This window comes from Ursus arctos, unplaced genomic scaffold (genome assembly GCF_023065955.2).
Source record: "Ursus arctos isolate Adak ecotype North America unplaced genomic scaffold, UrsArc2.0 scaffold_24, whole genome shotgun sequence".
NCBI lineage: Eukaryota > Metazoa > Chordata > Mammalia > Carnivora > Ursidae > Ursus > Ursus arctos.
In genome coordinates this window covers 41052969-41073084 of record NW_026622919.1, presented here as the reverse complement: position 1 = coordinate 41073084, position 20116 = coordinate 41052969, and the positions used below count along the sequence as shown (strand labels likewise).

The 20116-nt window shown below is 50.8% G+C and overlaps 1 protein-coding gene across 1 annotated transcript; it reads right to left on the bottom strand.

The window, feature by feature from the left end:
• Window positions 1–1878: 1878 nt before the first annotated feature.
• PIPOX (pipecolic acid and sarcosine oxidase) lies at window positions 1879–14315 on the bottom strand. The gene is made up of 8 exons (XM_026517742.4): window positions 14138–14315; window positions 12126–12274; window positions 4702–4915; window positions 4248–4430; window positions 3587–3739; window positions 3033–3191; window positions 2365–2440; window positions 1879–2077 (listed from the first exon to the last, which is right to left on the bottom strand). Exons 1-8 carry the CDS (start codon window positions 14249–14251, stop codon window positions 1947–1949), a joined length of 1179 nt encoding a protein of 392 aa, XP_026373527.2. The 5' UTR covers window positions 14252–14315; the 3' UTR covers window positions 1879–1946.
• Window positions 14316–20116: the final 5801 nt, after the last annotated feature.

Here is a 20116-nt window from a genome sequence, read left to right as displayed (position 1 = left end):
AAACATGGTGGCAATCATCCCCCAAGCATGTGGCCCACCGATATACATCTGGAGGGTCTCGTGACTGAGGGTTTACTAAACAGTAATCAATGACCTTCCCCAACAGTAGCTGCCCGCCCCCTCCCCCCAGGATGCTGGAAACCTTGCTTCCAAAATACCTGGCAGGCTTACACCATCCCTAAACCCCTCCCAACTTGAAAGTATATAATGGGCCAGTCCTCAGGACCCCAGTGCAGCTCTTGCTGCCCACGGGTCCTGTCCCCGTGCTTTAATTAAGCCACCTTTTTGCACCAAAGATGCCTCAAGAATTCTATCTTGGCCATCAGCTCCGAGCCCTACCGTCTTTCCCACGTCATCCAAACCATCACCACCATCCATCTGCAGAACACTTTTATCTTCCCAAACTGAAGCCCTGTGTCCATTAAACACTAACGCCTCATCCCTCGCCCATCCCCCAGCCCCTGGAGGCAACCATTCCACCGCCTGTCCCTGTGAATCGGACTGCTGTCAGTACGTCACGTGAGTGGAATCCTCCAGTGTCTGTCCTTTTGCGTCTGGCTTATTTCACTTAGCGTCGTGGCTTCAAGGCTCGTCCATGTTATTATTCTGACTTTGCAGATGTGATTATTCTCACTTTGTGGAGGCTGAGGTCCGGGGGACCCTCTGAGAGCACCCGAGACACAGACCCGGCGGGGGGCTGAGGAGGCGGGCTGGCTTTTACAACCCCCTGGAGAAATCAGTGCTGATCCATGTGCCTAGGCCTAGAGGCAATTTCCTCTGTGTTGTCTTTCCTTTGGGGATATTTTCACTCTTATTCCCATTTCCCACTCTTCCCGCTCAGGGCCTCCTTCTAACATTTCCGCCCCAGCGGGTCCCAGGGTTTCTCTCCCCGGAGCAGGCAATCTCTTAGGTCCGATGGCCTGGTCTGGAGATGCTCCTGCAGGGTGTGCACGGGGCACATTCAGCCCAGTCCCTGTTTACACCCCTCAACCCTCCACCCGCCCTGGGGTAGTTACGAGCCTGTTCCCCTCTAAAGCAATTAGTGCAAGGAGGCCAGCCGACTCGGCGCTAATGCCATTTCATTAAGTGGGAGCAATCCTAATGATAATAAAATGGCACATTTAACATTCAAACATTGAACAGGGTTTCTAAGCGAGTGTGTCTCTCTCTTCCTTTCTGGTACAACAGCTTCATCTTCATAAGGACCTGACAATACACCCTAATGAGAGACTGGGGGGCTAAGCATCTTTACAGAGCCAGAGAGAGGATGAGAACCAGACAAAGAATCCAGGGAGAGAGGGTGCAGGGCACTGAGGAGATAAAGACCCAAGGATTCCTAGGGTCATGGACTCTGTGGCGCTGATTGAGAATGAAAGTCTCCAAGAAATAAGGTCGCACGGGGGATAAAGCCCACTGCAGACTTCAATGCAATGCAGCTATTCATGTATTTGCTTGCTCAACACATTCTTTCAACAAACAGTTATTGTGCACCCAAGGTGAGCCAGATTTTATGGGGGTTTGTGATGGAGGGTGGCTCTGGTCTTAGGAAAAGGAACTCCAAGGGCGATAGCGATCTACAAATCATCCTGTTTACTCCGCCCCCCCACCCCGGGCACCTTTAGTCAAATCTACCCCAAGTTTATCAATTGTCTCAGCGAAGAGAATTGTAACAACTGCTTGGGTCCCCTGAGCCAGTCCCTAGGTGTCCTCCTTATTGAGACATCCATCTCAAAGGTCCCTGCTACTCGGGGATGGTACAATATCTGGTTGACCTTCCGGAAGCAAAAAAGTAGTGGGACTGGGGAGCTGGCCAGGGAAAGAAGGTCGATTCAATCATCCAGTGTTGACAGGGGATTCAAGAAAGGCAGGAGAATAGGATGACATTTAATAGCCAGAGGGCTTTATTCCCAGCTCCTGTGCACACAAGGGAGGCCGCTGGCCAGGGGTCAAAGGTGGGCTTTGCCCAGGTTAGGGAAGCGGCTCATTCGAAAAGGTGTCAAGTCATAAGATGGCGTTAATTTCATGCTTAATTCATACAGGATCTTCCCCACAACAGGGGAGAGCTTGAATCCATGTCCTAGGGAAAGGAGAGCAGGTGGTCAGGCATCCTCAGGGACAGCGCCTGGGGTCCCTGGATGTCTACTACCCTGTTCCCAAATAGGGCTAACTCTCTTCTTGGTCTGCATCCCAAAGCTGGAAGTTGCCTCCCACCAGAAGTAGCTCTTCTTCTCTGTTTGCACGCCCAGCCCCTTTACACACTCAAGTCTAGGCTTTGGCCAGCCAAGAGCCTACGTAGAAGACGCCATTTTGCCTGGCACTGAGATAGGTCGGCTTTAAGGCACATCCTCCCCTGCTCAGGCTCACCAGAGAATCCAGCACCAATGACAATGTTGTCATACTTCGGGTGGCAATCAAGAATGAAGTGCTCGTCGGGGGTGTTCTAGAAAGAAACAATCACACTTTTGTCCTTTGAGGAGAGAAGGAGGAGGAAGAACGGCAGCTCAGAGGGGAGGGGATGAGGCTGGATTGCTTTCCAGAAAGAATGGGAATGGGGCACAGGAATGCTTTCTGCATGCCAGCGCCCCCTCCGGGGATGACAGTCTTTCTCATTTGTCCATCTGCCTCTCTGCTCATCCAGAGCCATGAACACAGTAGGTGCTCAGTGAATGCGTGTAAACTAACTTTAGCCAAGATGCCTCAGGCCCTGGTGACATCTGTCTCTTCTCTTCGTCCCTAAGGCCTATTCAACTAGAACATCTTGCCAAAAAATCTTTTAGAGCTCTTCTGGGAAACATAGCGAGGGGCTGCCAGGCATAAGCCTAGTTTGCTAATGAAAAGGAATATGAATAACCTCTAATGGGCCCTCTCGGGGAGAGGTGAACGGACCCACAGAGAGCAGCTTGTTCCTTTCAAGTCACATCCCAGGTCAGGGGTCAAACAGAAGCGAGCCGGAGCCGCGCAGGCTCTGTGTGTCTCCTTCCCCTGTTCCCCGGGCAGGAGAGGGCCGGCCTGGCGGCTGCCCACACCCTCACCGTGTACAGGCAGCGCTCCACCACGGCGGGCTGCGGCTCCAGGTCAGGTAAGCGATCTCTGACAAAGCGGCTCAGGATCCCGATGTCTTGGATGTCTGAGCATGCTTCGGGGCAGTCCCGCGCCTCAGGATCTGCATCGTTGCCGTGGTGATAGCAGACCTAGCTCCCAATCAGAGCAGAGTGAGCTGCGAGGGGCCGGCCCTCCCGCGCACCCACCCAGCCCAGGGAGCAGGCTCGCACACAGAGTGCCCCCATCCATCATCCCAGCCTTCCCGAGTCCTGACAGATGCCATTTGTTGCCACATGAGATTGCCTTAGCTGTTCCTTCTACCCCCACCCCCAGAACCCCATGTTTGCAAAGGAAAGGCTTCCTTTGCTGGGCCTCGGATCGGGTGGGGTTCTTGCATTGCAAATAGCGAATAGGGACGAATTCTCCTGCTCCTGCTGCTGGGGGATCCCAGGAATCTATGGAAAAGGAAGTTAGAGCAGCTGCCCCAAATCTGCAGGGAGCGGAGGGGGGGCCCTACTGGCTCTCTCTGGGCTTTTCCACTCACCTTCATCAGCCCTGGGTACTCCCCGGAGGGCAGCCCATAGATGTGGTGGGGAGCCGCGCTGAGGCCCAGGCCCAGGAAACAAGGAAAGGCCCGGGACACACCATAGCTTCCAGGAACCTTCTCTCGCCAGTAACACACATTGATCCGCAGGGTCTTGAAGCCGAAAGAGGAAGTGGGAGATGAAGGGGAAAGGCCGTGAAACTCTACAGACAGCGAGAACAGTTTCTTCTGAGGTCCCTGGCTCTTGAATACAAGCCTGCATGCGCCCCTTAACTCGTCCATCCTGTTTCACCCAATTCTCACGTCGTCGGTCTGTTCCATTTTGGTATGAGGTACAAAGATCTCTGCATCCCTGTCTCTTCCCCCAGTCTCAGTCTCCCATTGCTGCACCCAGCCCGACTTCTCTCCCTCTCTCTCTCCAGCACTTCATAATGCCTCAGATTTAGTGAGTTCCTGAGGGCTTTCTATTGATTCTATAATTTAATTCTCCAACAGCCCTGTCCCCATTTTACACATTACGAAACTGAGGCTCACGAGGGGAACTAATTGGCCCAAGTTCATCCACCAGCAAGTGGCAGATCCGGGACTCAAACTCGAGTCTGTCTGACTCCCAGGTGTCTTCTCTTAAGCACCAACTCTCAGGCTTCTAACCCCCCCTTACCTGGAGAGGCAGCTCCATTCCCAGGGGTCGGAGGAGCCGGTTGGTCCAAGGACCCGCCGTGATAATCAGGCTTTTGGCTCGGTAGGTCCTGGAGGCACTTCTCACTGTGACGGGTCGCCCTGGTTTTATGTCCGTCACCTTCTCTCCATCACACACTAGGCCTCCGAGACGTCGAATTGCACCCTGAAAGGGCAGCGGCAGGGAAGGGCAAATGAGATAGTTGCGTGGTTCACCCTGGTAAACAACGAGTCCTTCACTTCGGGAAGAAAAGAGAGCGCAGACTGCAGGCCTCCTGTCCCCCATGGACAAGGCCTAGCGGGGTATATCAACTGCCCCGTCCAGAAGGTCAAGAACAAGGCCAGCGGGGCGAAGGCTTTCACCGGCCCGGGAGGCTGGGGACGGCCTACTGGAACCACCCCGGGCGCTGCATCGCCCCAAACGCCACGCATCCTACCTGGAGGGCTCTGAGGGCCCGGTCTGCATAGAGAACCCCTCCAGACTTGTCCAAGAGCCCCACTTCTCCCCTGGCCAGCCGAACATTGGGGAAACGTTGCTTCAGTTCCTCAGCTGAAAGACACTGGTGTTCCACCCCCTGTCGAGACAAAGTAGCCTGGATGGTCTTTAATTCTGAATTCTCCTTCATCCCCAGCAGCAGTAGCCCTGTCTGCCTGTAAAAAAAGAAAAAGAGAAAAGAAAAAAAAAAAGAAAAGAAAGGCATATGGGTGAGGGTACGAGTCAGGACCCTGGGCCGTTCTCTCTCATTCTTCTGCAAGGGTCCCAACAAGCAGGGTCCCAACCTCATGTTCAAAGAACGGGTAAAGTCAGGGGCGCGAGGCCGACTCAGTCAGTAGAGCATGTGACTCTTGATCTTAGGTTGGTGAGTTCAAGCCCCACACTGGGTGTGGAGCCTACTTAAAAAGAAAAAAGTATGGGGGCGCCTGGTGGCTCAGTCAGTTGGGTGTCCAACTCTTGGTTTAGGTCAGGTCGTGATCTCATGGGTCATGGATCGAGCCTGCATGGGGCTCTGAGCTCAGTGGGGAATCTGCTGGAGATTCTCTCCCTCTGCCCCTCCCCCCACTCATGCTCAAGTGAGCTCTCCGTCTCTTTCAAATAAATCAATCAATCTTAAAAAATTTTAAAAGATTAAAAAATAAAGAATAAATAAAAAGAACTGGTAAAGTCATCTCAGTGCTGTTGTTAGGGTGGCAGTCCGTAGCACTGATCTGGCTGCCAGCCCGTGGCAGTCCGTAGTACTGATCTGGCTGCCAGCCCATGCCCAAGTCGGCCCCCGGCTCTCACTTCCGGTTTGCTTGTCCCTGGCATTTCTCAGGATCCATCCGCCCTTGAGGGCAGACATCGGAAATCCTCTTAATGCTACACCTCGAAAGTGGTAGGTGTTTCTTCCTCTTCCTCCATCCCCTGACCCACTCACTGTTCTGATCTTGATTCCGTATCCTCTTTCCCCCCTAGTCTACCGCCCTGCTCTTGCTTTCCTTTTGTCCCTTTCCCTCTCATATCCTGTGTTGTCCCTTGCTGCACATCTCTCGGTTCCTCCTCAGAGGCTGCCCGTTTTGTGGAAAGGATCCTAAATTGAGAGACCTGGCTCTGGGTCCAGTCCTGGCAGACCCCTTGTGACGTTGCTCTGGTGGCGCACTGCTCCAGGCCCCAGATTCCTCTGTAATGCAAGCCTGCTGGACTATTGGGGCTCCCGCTCCGACCCTGGGGCATAGGGACCTGGCGTGGGCCATTTTTTCGTTGCTACAGCGACTGGGGGTGGCTCCTCGCATTTAGTGGGCTGAACCTGCAATGCTCGCGAAGATCCACCCCCCCAATGCCACAGTGCCCTCATGCAGAAACACTGGTAGGTGGTCTCTGAGGGTTCCAGCAATTAATTCAGCGATTCTATGGTTTCGTTCCTCCCTGTACTTCCCTTTCTGCTTCCTACTCTCTAGGGGAGGGAAAGCTGTTTCTCTTTAATACTTCCCGTCTCTCTGTCACAAGAGACCAGAGCTGATCTAACTTTCGGTGGGAACGGATCTGAACAATGGAAGGGTCACTTTGGCCCTTGGGACCATTGCTGCGGTCCCTCTGCCTTTCAGCAGCTGCGGTGACCAGTATCAGCCGGGTACACCCCCCAGGTACTGTGTATAAAGCTCGTAATAGCCAGTAATGGAGTCTCATGGATATTACATGCTTCCAAATCCCGCATTATCTGGTTGGGGGGATTAAAGAGAAGATTGGGAGGGGGTAGGGACACAGCAGGCCCTGGGGCCGGTGTCAGTACACAGAGCCGCGCAGCATGCCCAATCCATTTGCCATGGCCCCCGCCTCCCCAGCATTTAGCACCGGGGAGAAAGAATGAGTGCCTCTGCGTCTTCAAAGCTTCGCAGAGGAAAGATGCTGTTGAATCCCCACTAGCCAGCAAGGTCCTTTCCCTGTGGCCCCAAAAGGACTTCAGATTGGTTCTCAGGTCGTGAAAACTTGCCTAGTACACTTCTCGGCCTAGAGGATCATTAAGAAGTCACGCAAGTATATGATCTTGAGCCCTTTCTACCGCATGCGGTTGTGGCTGGGTGGGATTCTGGGGGAAGACCTGGCTTAACCCTTACATCAGCAGTTATCACGTCAGATCCCCGGCTCAGGAATCCCAGAGCATTGTATTCCGACCCCTGCTGCAGTACACGGACCGTGGTCTCCCGTGTACCCTGCCATTTACCTACTTCCCTTCCACCCTTCCTCCCTTCCTCTCTCTCTCCCTTCCTTCCTTCGTTCTTTCCTTGAAGTAAGAACTCCTCTTACAGGAAGGCACTGTATGGGGAAAACAAACTCATGCCAAGACAACAGGCAAATCTGCCGAATTATGAAATGCTGAGTGATGTTCTAATTCCCAAGCCACCCTGTGGTGGTTGAAGCGGGAGCTCCCATCCCTCGGAGTAATCAGTGAGCTGATTCTGCCGGTGAATGTAATTGTGCCGATTGTAATCATTTTGCTCCAGCTCTCTGCCCCTGTGGCATTTATTTCTTAGCCCAGATATTGATCTAACAGTGGGAAATTTTCCATCTGAATTTGTGATGCTGGACCCTCCCCTAGTCCGAAGATGCGTTTGGGAAATTCTCATTTTCCGTGGATCACAGCTGAGCTATTTGGCCTGAGGGAAACCGTGCACTGCTGGAGAAATGCCTCGGATTGGAGAGAGATTTTTGACCATTATGAGCAAATCGGAAATAAATGTAAAACACTGCCTGCAAATGCAAAGGCCTGTCATTATGGGAGATAGGTGAGAGGCTCCTGTGGGAAATGCTTAGAGAATTGGAAATCAGTCAGTCAAAACCAGGATCAGAGAATGGGCCTCTTCCCCCAGTATGAAGATAGAGGACTTCCATGGGCAGATTGAAAATAAGCACTTATTATTTTCTTAATGGCTTCTCCTAGATCCCAATAAACAGACCGCTCATGCTGCATCAATTTCTCACCCCGGTGCTCTGGGCCCCCCTCTGCTCTTTTTCGGCTCAGACCTAGGCTACAAAGTTTGGGGAGGAGAGGAATGAGAAGAGACAAGGCCATCACAAAAAAGAAAGAAGAAAGAAAGAAAGAAAGAAAGAAAGAAAGAAAGAAAGAAAGAAAGAAAGAAAAGAAAAGAAAAGAAAGAAAAAGGAAAAAAAACGTCCAGGAAATGCCTGGTCAGGGCTGGCCTAGAAAGAAAGCTCCTTGAGGCGAGACTGGGTTGTCCGGGACCCTGGAAAGAGTGCAGCTCCCAGCTCCCAGCCGCCGCTGTCAGCTGAGCGCAGAGCAGGTGGTATGAACAGCGCCTTCCCCCAGCCCGAGCTGGATCTGCCTCTAGGAAGAGGTAATCGAAGAATCCTCCCGAGGGTCTTGTTGACTCCTCTAGCTGACTAAAGCCTCCGACATGATGTAAGGAGCCGGTGATCAGGGATTTCCATCCCTTACTACAGCAGGACAGGAGGCCGGATGGCGCAGGGAGGCATCTGGAACGGCAGACAGCCCTCCCTGCGCCCGCCGCCTCCCATCCCAGGCTCCCACTTCCCCCTGTCGGGGTTCAAAGTGCCAGTCAAGCCGGCTCCCAGAGTCACCTTGGGGAAGGGACTCAGTAATGGCTGCTGTCTTTGTTGGTTTTGGAGGAGCTCTTGGCTTTCATCTTCCGCTCAGTGGGCCGAGGTGGAATTGGTTAACAAAGACTGCTCCGGGGAGGGGACGCGGCTGACAAGCCAGACACTTCACAGACACAGGAAGCAGCAGCTGCGGAGGGGGCCGCCAGGTTCTGCCAGCAGCTGTACTGCCTAGGGCTGTGATCTTGTCTGATACTGTCAGCTAAGCAGGGGCAGCCCGGGTCAGGAGCTGGATATTAGGACTCAAAGGGAGAAGGCGGGGCAAGTGAGAGGGGGGCCCCAGAGCTGGGATTTGCTGGTGGTATCAGCGTCCTGGAGGTACCCATCACAAAAGACTCAGACCTTGTGATCTGACACACGTGTCGTCTGTACCCGGAATCTGTGCAAATATCCTGCGCCCACTCAGGTTTAGTATGCCACCGTCCCGGGAAGAGGCAGAACAGAATAAAAGGAATCGGACAGCCACCTTAACGACAGCTCCCGGACGTGTCTGTCTGTTTTTTATCACCATCAAATAGCATTAAGTAAATACGTTTAGTATCTATCAGTTAGATGATGGTGTTGTGCTGGTTCTCCCAGAAGAACCTAGGAGAGTAAGAACCACAGAGATGATGAATCATTTAGAAAATCAGAATCAAGAACAAAAGTGAAAAGAATTAGAATGGAAAGTATCGGTTCTGCGTCCCTAAGTCAAAGAACCAAATAAATGAGTGTGTCCGAGTAAATCAGGTTAGCCGTAAGAAAGGACTTGATGATGATGATAATAGTAACAATGGCAACACCTAGCACTCTGTAGAACTCGAAAGAATTTCCATAGCATGTTCACTTTACTCATTTTTCATAATTGGGGAAGTGAGGCATCAGAATGGTCTTTGAAGAGGGTCTAAGATATGTTCCTGTCTTTAAGTATACATTAGTAGGGACGCCTGGGTGGCTCAGTTGGTTAAGAATCTGCCTTTGGCTCAGGTCATGATCCCGGGGTCCTGGGATCGAGCCCCGCGTCAGGCTCCCTGCTCAGCGGGGAGCCTGCTTCTCCCTTCCCTCTGCTGCTCCCCCTGCTTGTTCTCTCACTCTCTCTGTCAAAGAAATAAAATCTTTAAAAAATAAAAATAAATATACATTAGCAGTCTTTCGGCCCAGGATGATTTAGACATCAATTTGTTTGGACAGAGGGTATGGACAAGGTCATCAGTCTGTGGTATCTTCTAAACCAGGGGCCAGCAAACTATGACCCAGGAACCAGATCAGGTCTACCATCTATTTTTGTTTGTCACACAAACCAAGATGATTTTTTATATTTTTTTAGTGGCTGATAAAAAACGAAAGACTAATATTTCATGACCTGAAAAGTGTATGAAATTTCAGCATTCATGAATAAAGTTTTATTGGCACACAACCGTGCTCGTTTATCTATGTATCTATCATCTTGGCGTCTCTCACACTACAATGGCAGAGTTGGGTAACTGGCAGAGTTGAAGATTTACAACAGAGACCATATGGCCTGCAAAGTCTAAAATACTATGTGGCCATTCTGGAGAAAGCTCGCCAAGCCCTGTTCTACACTAACTAAGAATGTGGTAAGCTTGCAATTTGCACTAAGAGGTTAAGACCCTGACTACGCAGTAGCAACCCTCTCATAAGGTTGTGGGGAGAATTAAATTAGTTAACATGTATTGAATACTTTTTTTTTTACAATTTTATTTATTTATTTGAGAGAGACAGAGATAGTGACAGAGAGCACGAGCTGGAAGGAGAGGGAGAAGCAGGCTCCCTACTGAGCCGGGAGCCTGATGCGGGACTCGATCTCAGGACCTCGGGATCATGGCCAGAGCCGAAGGCAGATGCTTAACCGACTGAGCCACCCAGGTGCCCTGTACTGAGTACTTTGAAAACAGCCTTAGTTTCTTACCAAGAGCACTAAATACGAGATGAAGGTGATAATGGTGATGATGATGGATTGTCAGGTGCCACTCTAAGCCCTTCACAGACTCATCCTCACGACGGCCCCTTGAAATAGACACCCCTCCTCTACAGGTGAGAAAACTGAGTCTCACAGTGGTTCAACAGCTTGCTCCAAACCACACAGCTAGATGTGTCAGAGCTGACATGTGGAGCCAGGTCCACCTGGTCCCAAAGCCCTTCCAAATTCCTGTCCTCCTGCCAAGAGGAGGACTGTGAGATTATGAGAATGTTCTACCCACGCTTTCCTCTCCCTTGCTCCAGCAGCCATTCTCCTTGATGTCCATGGTCGCTGCATCCCACCTGTCTCCTCTTGCCCTTCTTCCCCCCTGTGCAATGGAGATAGCATACAGCTGGCACAGAATGGGTAGAAAGAGCTGCCATTTATCTAAAGGTGCTAGGCTCTGTGCCAAAAACTTCATGAGAGTCTCATTTAAGGGGCACCTGGGTGGCTCAGTCGGTTAAGCACCCGACTTTTGATTTCGGCTCAGGTCATGATCTCAGGGTTGTGAGATGGAGCCCCACATCGGGCTCCATGCTGGGCGGGAGCCTGCTTGAGATTCTCTCTCTTCCTCTCCCTCTGCCCCTCCCCCTCTTCCTCTCTTAAAAAAAAAAAGTCTCATTTAATCCCCCACAAAGCCCTCTGAGGAAAAAATGAGTGACAGAGAGGTACAGAAACTTTCCCAATGTCACACAGCCAGTAAGAGGTAGAGCACAAAGTCAAGTTCAAGCCTGTCTCCAGAATCATGTCCCCTCTGTAAGATTCCAGGCACATCTCGCAATTACCTCCTTGTGCTGGGAAGAAGTGTGCCCTCCAAGGCCTCAGCACTTCTTTTAGTACCAGAAACTCAGCAGTATTCACAGATGGCTGACAGAGAGGGGTCCCTTTGCCAGGCCACCCTTCAGCAAGACATGCTCCTTTATTTGGGTGCTGGGTGCATTAGCTGCCTCTGGAATAAATCTGTAATTAGCTGTCCTAGCTGTATTTGCATAATGGATTTCACTTTGTTCTTAAGTTAATGGTGTTTTTGCAACAGAACAGTAACCTCTTGGTTCCTGGCCATTAAAATAACTGCCACCCTGGAGGATAGAGCCGTGGTTTTGTAGAAAGTTCAGGTAAGAGCCACAGAGAAGGTGGGAAGGGACATGGGGTGGGTGGTTAAAGTTCTCTGTGCACCGTGGACTGTCTGCCTTCTTCCCCATGAGCGTTTGGAAGGTCAGTGGAGGTTGGGGGGACCGAGGAGTCTTAAGGGTTAGAGAGCCATGGGGACAGCAGAGATCCCTAGCAAGCAACGGGGCCTGAAGAGGACACCTAGAGGGAGAGGCCTCCAGAGAGAATGAAGTAGATTATAGGGGTCGCTCTGGGGGAGAGGACCCAGCGTGGAAGATTAGGATATTAGCAGGAATATAAAGAACCAAGATGGCAGCCTCCTCCTTTATTTTAATCCCTGCCCTAAAAGAGTCTCGGATGGCTCCATGGAGATGCAGATATGAATTCCCACTCTGGGCATCTGCTCCCAGTGTCTTTTCAGCCGTCTTCCCAACACACCCTCTGCTGGCCTTGGACACGTGCTCGGAACCCAGTGCTGGAACTCAGAGCCGCGCCAGGAGCCAGCTGGAGCGATGGCGCCATCAGGCCAATGAGCAGAATGCTCCCATGTGTCTGGCAAGTCCCCAGACCCTGTGTCCCTCCACTGCATTTCAAGCGTTCATGGCACTGCCCCCCTCACCTACTCAAAGCACCTCCAGGCACCGGGCCCCACAAGTCAAGGAATTCCCCCACCCGCCAACCTGTGTAACTGGGTTCCAGCCTCGTGCTCCAGCTGGGCGCATATCTGGTAGCACTCCTCCATCATCTGGGTGTAAAAGTCTTCGGGGTACGCCCTCCGGATTATCCGGCTCTGCCCATGGGAGCTTCCTCGGGAGTGTGGTAGAAAAAACTGGAAACGGAGAACAAGAGAGACAATTGAGGCTGCTGCCCCTTGCACTGCCCCTTCCCCCATAGGAGTTAGCTCGTCACGTGTTGTCAAGCAGGAGCGCTTCATCTTCAAATATTTCCATACATTCTCTCTTTACGGCCAAGTTATTGATTTGGCGGCGAGCATAGAACTTCTTCAGTAGCAATAACTCAGCCTCCCTTTTGGTAACGTTACTCACATCCCAAACGGGCTTTGGATCCCCTCCCCAGCTGGTTTCCTAGAGAAGCATAATTAGAAAGAACCTTTGAGATCATTCCAGTCTAGCCCCCTTCGTTTTTGTTTTTGTTTTTTTTTTTTTCAAAATTTTATTTAAATTCTAGTTAGTTAACATATGGTGTAATATTGGTTTCAGGAGTAGAACTTAGTGATTCATCACTTACATGTAACACCCAGCGCTCATCACAAGTGTGCTCCTTAATCCCCATCATCCACTTAGCCCAACCCCTGCCCACCTCCCTCCAGCAACCCTCAGTTTGTTCTCCATCGTTAAGAGTCTCTTATGGTTTGTTTCCCTCTCTTTTTTCCCCCTTCCCATATGTTCATCTCTTTTGTATCTTAAATTCCACATATGAGTGAACTCATATGGTATTTGTCTTTCTCTGACTGATTGATCTCAGTTAGCATAATACACTCTAGCTCCATCCCCGTCATTGCAAATGGCAAGATTTCAATTTTTTGATGGCTGAGTAATATTCCATTGTGTACATATACCACTCATCAGCTGATGGGCCCTTGGGCTCTCTCCAGTTTGGCTATTGTTGATCTTGCTGCTATGAACATCGGGGGGCATGTTCCTCTTTGCATCTGTATTTTTGTATCCTTTGGGTAAATACCCAGCAGTGCAATTGCTGGATCATAGGGTAGCTCTATTTTTAACTTTTTGAGAAACCTCCAGGCTGTTTTCCATTGCCCCCTTCATTTTCCGGACAAGGAAACTGATGTTTTTTCTCTATGGCTTCTGATCACTCGGGATGAGGGAACCACCTTGGGATTTAGCAAAAGATGGAGAGTTTCCTGCAAGGTTAGACCAGGAATCCCTTAGGCTTTGAGAAAACTGATAGAGAAATGAAAAAGGTTTCTAACGTATCCAGTTCATTACCAAGAAGAGTAAGCCAAAACCCACCTGGATAGCTGTAGGCAGGATGGGAGGATAGAAGCCTTTGGAAAGTGGTCTGCGTGGACCTACCCTGGGAAGGATCCTGGAGGTACACAGCCCTCCCACACACATACACATGTGCAGTGGTCACTGTAGACTGCACTGCGTGGGGTCACCTTTTCCATAAGGACAAATAAGACCTAAGTCTTATTTCCTGTGTATCAAACAATAAGGCTGCTATTAATCAGACAAACAGAAAAAACAGAAGGCTCTGCTGGGTTTCAGGGTGAGAGGCCAGGAACACTCAGGGAAGAATCCTACCTCTTAGGCTTACAAATCAGCCTTTCCCTCTTGGTAAAATTATTTTTACTTAAGGTTACCCAAAGCAGAACTGATTATTTTTCTGGGCCGGATCAAACATTTTGGCACAGAAGAAACCGAGTGGCAGGAAGGAAGAGAACAGGACCTGGGATACTTCTTGATCAAGGGCAGGAAACCGGGAGGCAGTAGGAGGAAATGTGCCTAGAAACCCAATGTGGGTCTTAGGGAGGGTGGATCTTTTTTTTCATTGTCATGAAACACACCAGGCAGCAAAGCGGCAAATCACACAAAATTTGACGGTCAGACCTTTTGGCCTCACCCCAAAGCCTGCTGGCTCTGGAAACTTCTCTCCAGAGGAGGAGGAAGGGACAGTCCCTAAAGTGGGGAGTGCAGAGGGGACACAGTACCTGCTCCAGCAGGATGACCCTCTTCCTCTGTTTGGCCAGGTGGTATGCCGTGAAGCAGCCTTGGATGCCTGCCCCGATCACAATGGCATCACAGAGATCATTCTGAGCAGCCATGATGCCCGCTTAGCCCTACAGCTGCAAAGCCCACTGACAGAGGAGAAAGCAAGCAAAAGTAGGCTCTGGGCTAAAGGAGGAGGAGTAGGGCAAAGTCCAGCCTGGCCAGCATTCCCACAATCCCCTGGGCTGCGTCCTTCTCCCCACTCCTCCCTCCCCGCAAAGCCCGGCCTAGGGCTCAGCCCCCCTCCTCCCCTGCAGAGCAGAACTGGGTAGTCTGATTTCTGAGGTTTAGCCCAGCTCAGCTGCCAGCCTCACCCTTGTATCCCTCTAGCTTTCTATTCTTGGCTCAATTATTGTCATGCAAATGGCTCCTTCCTATGCCACCTTCCTGTCTCATTATGATCTTTGTCTCGGGACTTCGGCCCTGGAATTTCAATGCCTCCTAGACCAAGCTGGGCACCGGGAATGCTGCCTCCCCCTGCTGGCTTCCCTCCCTTCAGCCTGATTTCCTTTGGAGATTCTAAAGGGCCCGAGCTAAGAAGTTGGCACTCTGCCCAGGGTAAGGCCCACCTCCCTGGCGGGTGGCGAGGTCATGGGGGGAGACGCAGGGAACAATCGGGAGGGCAGTTTTGTGATTATGAAATTATTCTCAGCGTGTTTTACTTCCATTTTTTACAAAAGAGAAGAAATTATCACGAAAGAATGGAAAGGCCGGAGTGAGAGGAGGAGCCTTCTCCTGAGGCACAGAGGGGGCACCAGGCACCAGCCCGGGGCAGGGAGGGTCGCCTGGTAGTGAGCATGCCCTCTGTGCCAGGCCATGTACTGAGCAAGCATCACTACACGCACTCAGGACAGAGCTAGGATCTGTAAGGCCTGGTTCTTAGACAGTTTGGGGGTCTTCTTTAAGGAAAGGAAAATAAAATGTATGAATCTAGGGGCGCCTGGGTGGCACAGCGGTTAAGCGCCTGCCTTCGGCTCAGGGCGTGATCCCGGCATTATGGGATCGAGCCCCACATCAGGCTCCTCTGCTGGGAGCCTGCTCTTCCTCTCCCACTCCCCCTGCTTGTGTTCCCTCTCTCGCTGGCTGTCTCTATCTCTGTCAAATAAATAAATAAAATCTTTAAAAAAAAAAAAAGAAAAAGAAAATTTATGAATCTAAAATTAGGTGCTAGGACTAGAAGAGACTGTCCAATTAAGGAGCCCTCTGGTTGAAGTTCTGTTAGCTTCACGGTGAATCGGCCTCTGTACGCGTCACCTCGTTTAATCCCCGCAGCCCTAGGAGGACATATGTTTATCCCCACTTTGGGCACATTAAAGATGGCCCCAGCTCTTTGTCACTCCTGCCATCACGGGCTCTTTGACTGCATGACCAATAGAATATGGTGGAAGTGACACTGATGCTTTCTGGCCCAGGCCTTAAGACACTGAGAGCTTCTTTTTCCGGTCCCGGAGCGCTCCCTATTGGAGCCCTGAGCCACCATGTTAGAGGTCCAACCACCCTGTGGGAAAGACCGTGTGGGGAGGCCCTGAGACTGCATGGATAGCCGGACAGAGAGTGAAGCCATCTTGGATCCCCAGCCCAGCCACCAGCTCAAGACGGCTGAGTGACCCGACTAATGCCACATGGAGCATTAGTGTGTAATCTGAATTCCTGATCCACAGAATTGTGAGATACAATAGAAACAGTTGTTGTCTTAGCCACGAAATTTTGGGGTAGTGTTTTATACAACCATAACTGAAACACCCCCCCTTTTTTTAAAGATTTTTTATTTTATTTATTTGAGAGAGAGAGCAGGAGCTGGGGGGAAGAGCAGAGGGAGAGAAACAGGCTGCCCTCTGAGCAGGAGGCCGGATGGGTATTGGGTCCTGGGATCATGACCTGAGCCATAGGCAGATGCTTAACCGCTTAACCGACTGAGCCACCCAGGCGCCCCTGAAACACCTCTTTACAGACAGAGACATTAAGGCTTTTATAAACACAGGCACTGAGATGTGAACCTGGGGTCATCTGCTCCAGATCCTGCTCCTTTAACCACCAAGCCGTACTGGGGATTCGTCAGAACTCGTACCGATGATTCTAATTTCAATAGTTTGCTGTTTCTTTCATGGCCATACAGCGAGTGGGGAAAAAATACTGAATCAGGAAGTCCGTGTGATCCCAGGTGGCTGCCCAGCTTTGGCGAAGTGGTCCACCCCCAGCAAAGGGCACCCCCGAGTAGCCTGGCCAACTAGCTATCTTCTCGGCCCAGCCCCTCCTTTACTAAGAAAATGGGGGCCCAGAGAAGGTGTACCATATGACTGGGTTTTTTTTTTCTTCCGGGAAAAAAAAACACTCTAGAATCCAGAAGTGATCTCAACTCCACCTCATCCCTAACCCACATAGACAGGAGAGCATCTGCCTCCCAACTGGACAGTTCCCTTGGAGGCAAAGAATGGTAGACCTAGTAGGGAAAGTGTACTATTTAAATATGCAAAGGCTTGCTAGAAATAGGTAAGGTCAGCCCCCAGATTCCTCTTGATAAGATGTTAGAGAAGATGAAGAGTTTACATACAAGGAAAAGCAGACAATAAATCCTCACATGGAAATGTGCCCGGCCTCACCAGCAGGGAAAGAAATGGGAATTAAATAACTTCAAGGTACGATTATGTGCCTATTAAATGAGCAAAAATAAATAAAAATGATAAAACCTGATGTTGTCAGTGCTGTGGGGAAAGAGAGAGAACAGGGAGGCCACTCAGAGGGTCTGGGCCTTCTGGAGAGAGCCGGGCAGTGTTCACCCACGGTAGACTGGTTCACGCCTTCTGACCTAGCAATCTGACTTAGGGAACTCTACCCCCAGGAAATATCCAAGGGAAGAGAGAGACATTTGTGTGAAGACATTCATAGCCATGCTCTTGCAATATAGAACACTGGAAACAACCCAGCCACAGGGAATGGCTGAGCAAATTCTGGCACGTTGACACGAGATACTATGCAGCGATTCAAAGTGACAAGCTGTGGACTGTGGGCTACGTAGAAATGTGTGTATGTATGAAATCATCCTGAGAAAAAGAACAGAACACAAATAGACACACTCGGATCACAACCACAAGTTCTGTGCGTGCGTGCTATCAGAGATCTAAAGAGAATTTGGCACAGAAATTGAGCTTAATGTTCATTAGCTTTCCATATTCTATCAAAACCGAGCTTCCATTCACAATTTGTAAAAGGGGAAGGAGGAATCCCCTGGGGAAGCGGATTCCTCAGATCTCCCCCATCACAGGTTCCAGGGCTGGGGAAAGTTCTCTCTTTGTTCTAACCTCAGTTCTTCCTGCTGCCCCGCCCCCCTCCCCGGACCATTTCTTATTGTTCGGTTCTCCAGGGAGGCTACAAAAGCGGGCTCTGTATCCCACCTCTCCTTTGTTTAATATAATATCCCTTCAGAAATAAAATGACAATTCCATTTCCCCACCCCTACTTCACAAGCCTGCCCTGGATTCCTGGACTCAAGCACTCGGCTTCTCGTGAAGAATTTCAAACAGCTCCTCCGAAAGCACTGGCCCCGGCCCAACCTTGAAATGAAAAGGAAATTGACTTCTGAAGGCTTCCCGTCTTTCTCAGGGTTGCCCATCCTTGTGGCTGTCCTGACAGGGGCAGGCAGAGAGAAGCGATCCCCTCAAATTCCATCTTAACACCCATTTTGGATTGGAAGACTATTAAAGAAAGAGCCAGCAGCCCTAGACCGCGCTGCTGTGTGTCAGCATTCGCCGCTCGTGTCCTGGGGCAGAGCCGCCGAAGATGTGAAGCTGAGTTGCTTATCTGAGGGCTTGATTGACACTTCGTGGACGGGGGCGGGAGAGCCCAGCCAGGGAAGCAGCAAGCTGTACAGCTCGAAATAATGAGAGGACTTGAATCGGGAGAGAGCGAGGAATAAATATGAGAGACCTAGGAGTTTGAATGGCACGGGAGAATCTTCTGTTCTCAGTCCTCTGCCCCAATTTGCCAAGGCGCTGGAGCCTGGGGCCAGGAGGCAGGCAGGCAGGCGAGGAAGTCGCCCCTCCAGACCCATCCTGCCAGCTGCCAGGGGTGTTTGGGGCCCTGAATGTGCAGAAGATATCAGAGCGAGCAAACCAAGGGCTGCAGAGCCGGATCTGTACCTGGTCTCCTGTAGACCCGCTGCACGTCTCAGCTTTGCCCCCGCCATCCGCGCTCCCTCTGCTGCCTTCGCCCCGTCATCCATCTGCCTTCCCTCACCTGGATTCTCGCATTAACCTCTTAGCCAGTCTCCTGGCCTCTCCTTGCCCCTCTTAATCTACCCTTCCAGGCTCCTGCCAGAGTTGTCTCTCTAAACAGCAAATCGCATAGGTCACTCCCCTGCTGAAAATTCCGTAACAACCGCCCATTTCCCATTACGATAAAATCTCAGCTCCTTAGCTTGGCCCGAGCTCGGCAGTTGGCGTTCTGGCCTCTGCAGGCTCTCGCAGCTCTACAGCGGGTCCTTTCTCACTGTGCTCTTTAGGCCCTGGCAAGGCTGAGCTGAAAGAGGTTCCAGCATTCACTGCGATGATGATTCCAAATTCCCCGACACCCCCAAGCCAACTTGGATGTCCTCTGTCCTAGACTCCCTTCTCACTGTCTGGTCTCAGGGATAACAATGAGCAAAGTGGATTGCAATTGTTTGCAGGTCTGCCCCACCCAGCTCCTTAAGGGGTAGGGGTCTGCTTTTGATTGCCATCTTCCATAGGCAATACAGACATAGGGAACGACAATGAAAGGGCTCAAAAGAGAACACCGCCAAAAGGATGTCTCCTTCCCACCCTGTCCTCAGCCACTTTGCTCTCCTTGCATGCAATACTATAAGGCATTTTCATTTGTCTCCATTCAGAGACGTTCTATGGGTGTCCAAACATATTTAAAGTGCATATTCTTTCTTTGAAATCTCAGAAGTTGCACACTATAGAACACCTCGCCGTTTCCATTTCTTATATCGTGGCTCCTGTGGGTCTGGCCCATTCTTCCTGATGGCCACGGGGTAGTCGGTGCATGGAGAAGGCATTTAGGACAGAGAAGGCATGCATACATGTTTGCGGACCGTACGGTGGGTTTCTCTGGCTACCATAGGCACGCTAGACTCACAGCGTTCTCGAACCATCGGGTATGGGGTGTTCAGGGGTATCTTAGCCAGGCTGGCCTTGCAAGGTTTATCACAGGCTGACAGTGTCTTCTGTGAGCTGCTGAGGACAGGGCCCATCTTCAGGCCTGGAGGTCGTGAGGGTAGCACACCTGGAGACCCTGGCTTCTGCTTCTTGCCCTGTCTTTGTGTTTGCATTTGGTAAGTGGCGGATATTACCTTCCACCCCACTCCCTCAAGATACAAGAGTTCCATTGCTAGGCAGTCTCCAGGGAAGGAAAGACAATAAGGAAAGTCCTGGGAATTGGGGCTGAAACCTCTGAGAAAGAAATTAAATCACCAAGTAGCTTGGGAAGGGAGCAGCCACCCCACACCTCACTAGGACAAAAGGAAATGCAATAAAAATGAGTGAGGAGACATTTTCATTCTCTTAAGGGAAAACTTCCCTGAAGATGGACACTGGAATCTTCTTCTCTTCCTTCTCGTCCCCCCCCCCCGCCCTGCCCTGCCGCCTTTTCCTCCTCTTCTCCTTCTTCTCCTCCTCCTCGATCTCCTTCTTCTTCTTCTTCTTCTTCTTCTTCTTCTTCTTCTTCTTCTTCTTCTTCTTCTTCTTCTTCTTCTTCTTCTTCTTCCTCTTCTTCTTCTTCTCCTTCTTCTTCTTCTCCTCCTCCTCCTTCTTCCCCATTCCCCTTCCTTTTCTTCTTCTTTCCCTTATTCTCATTCTCCTCCTCCTCCTTCTTCTTCCTTTTCTCCTCCTCCTTCTTTGACTTAATAGTTTTATTTTCGAAAATATACGCTTGGTGGGATCTGC

What these genes read in the sequence shown, in the direction of transcription:
- PIPOX (XM_026517742.4), bottom strand. Translation starts at nt 14,251, where the DNA reads ATGGCTGCTCAGAATGATCTCTGTGATGCCATTGTGATCGGGGCAGGC. An exon ending in GGGTCATCCTGCTGGAGCAG is followed by an intron (nt 12,275 to 14,137) that starts GTACTGTGTCCC and finishes CTCCGTTTCCAG; the next exon opens with TTTTTTCTACCACACTCCCG. An exon ending in GCTGGAACCCAGTTACACAG is followed by an intron (nt 4,916 to 12,125) that starts GTTGGCGGGTGG and finishes CTTTTTTTACAG; the next exon opens with GCAGACAGGGCTACTGCTGC.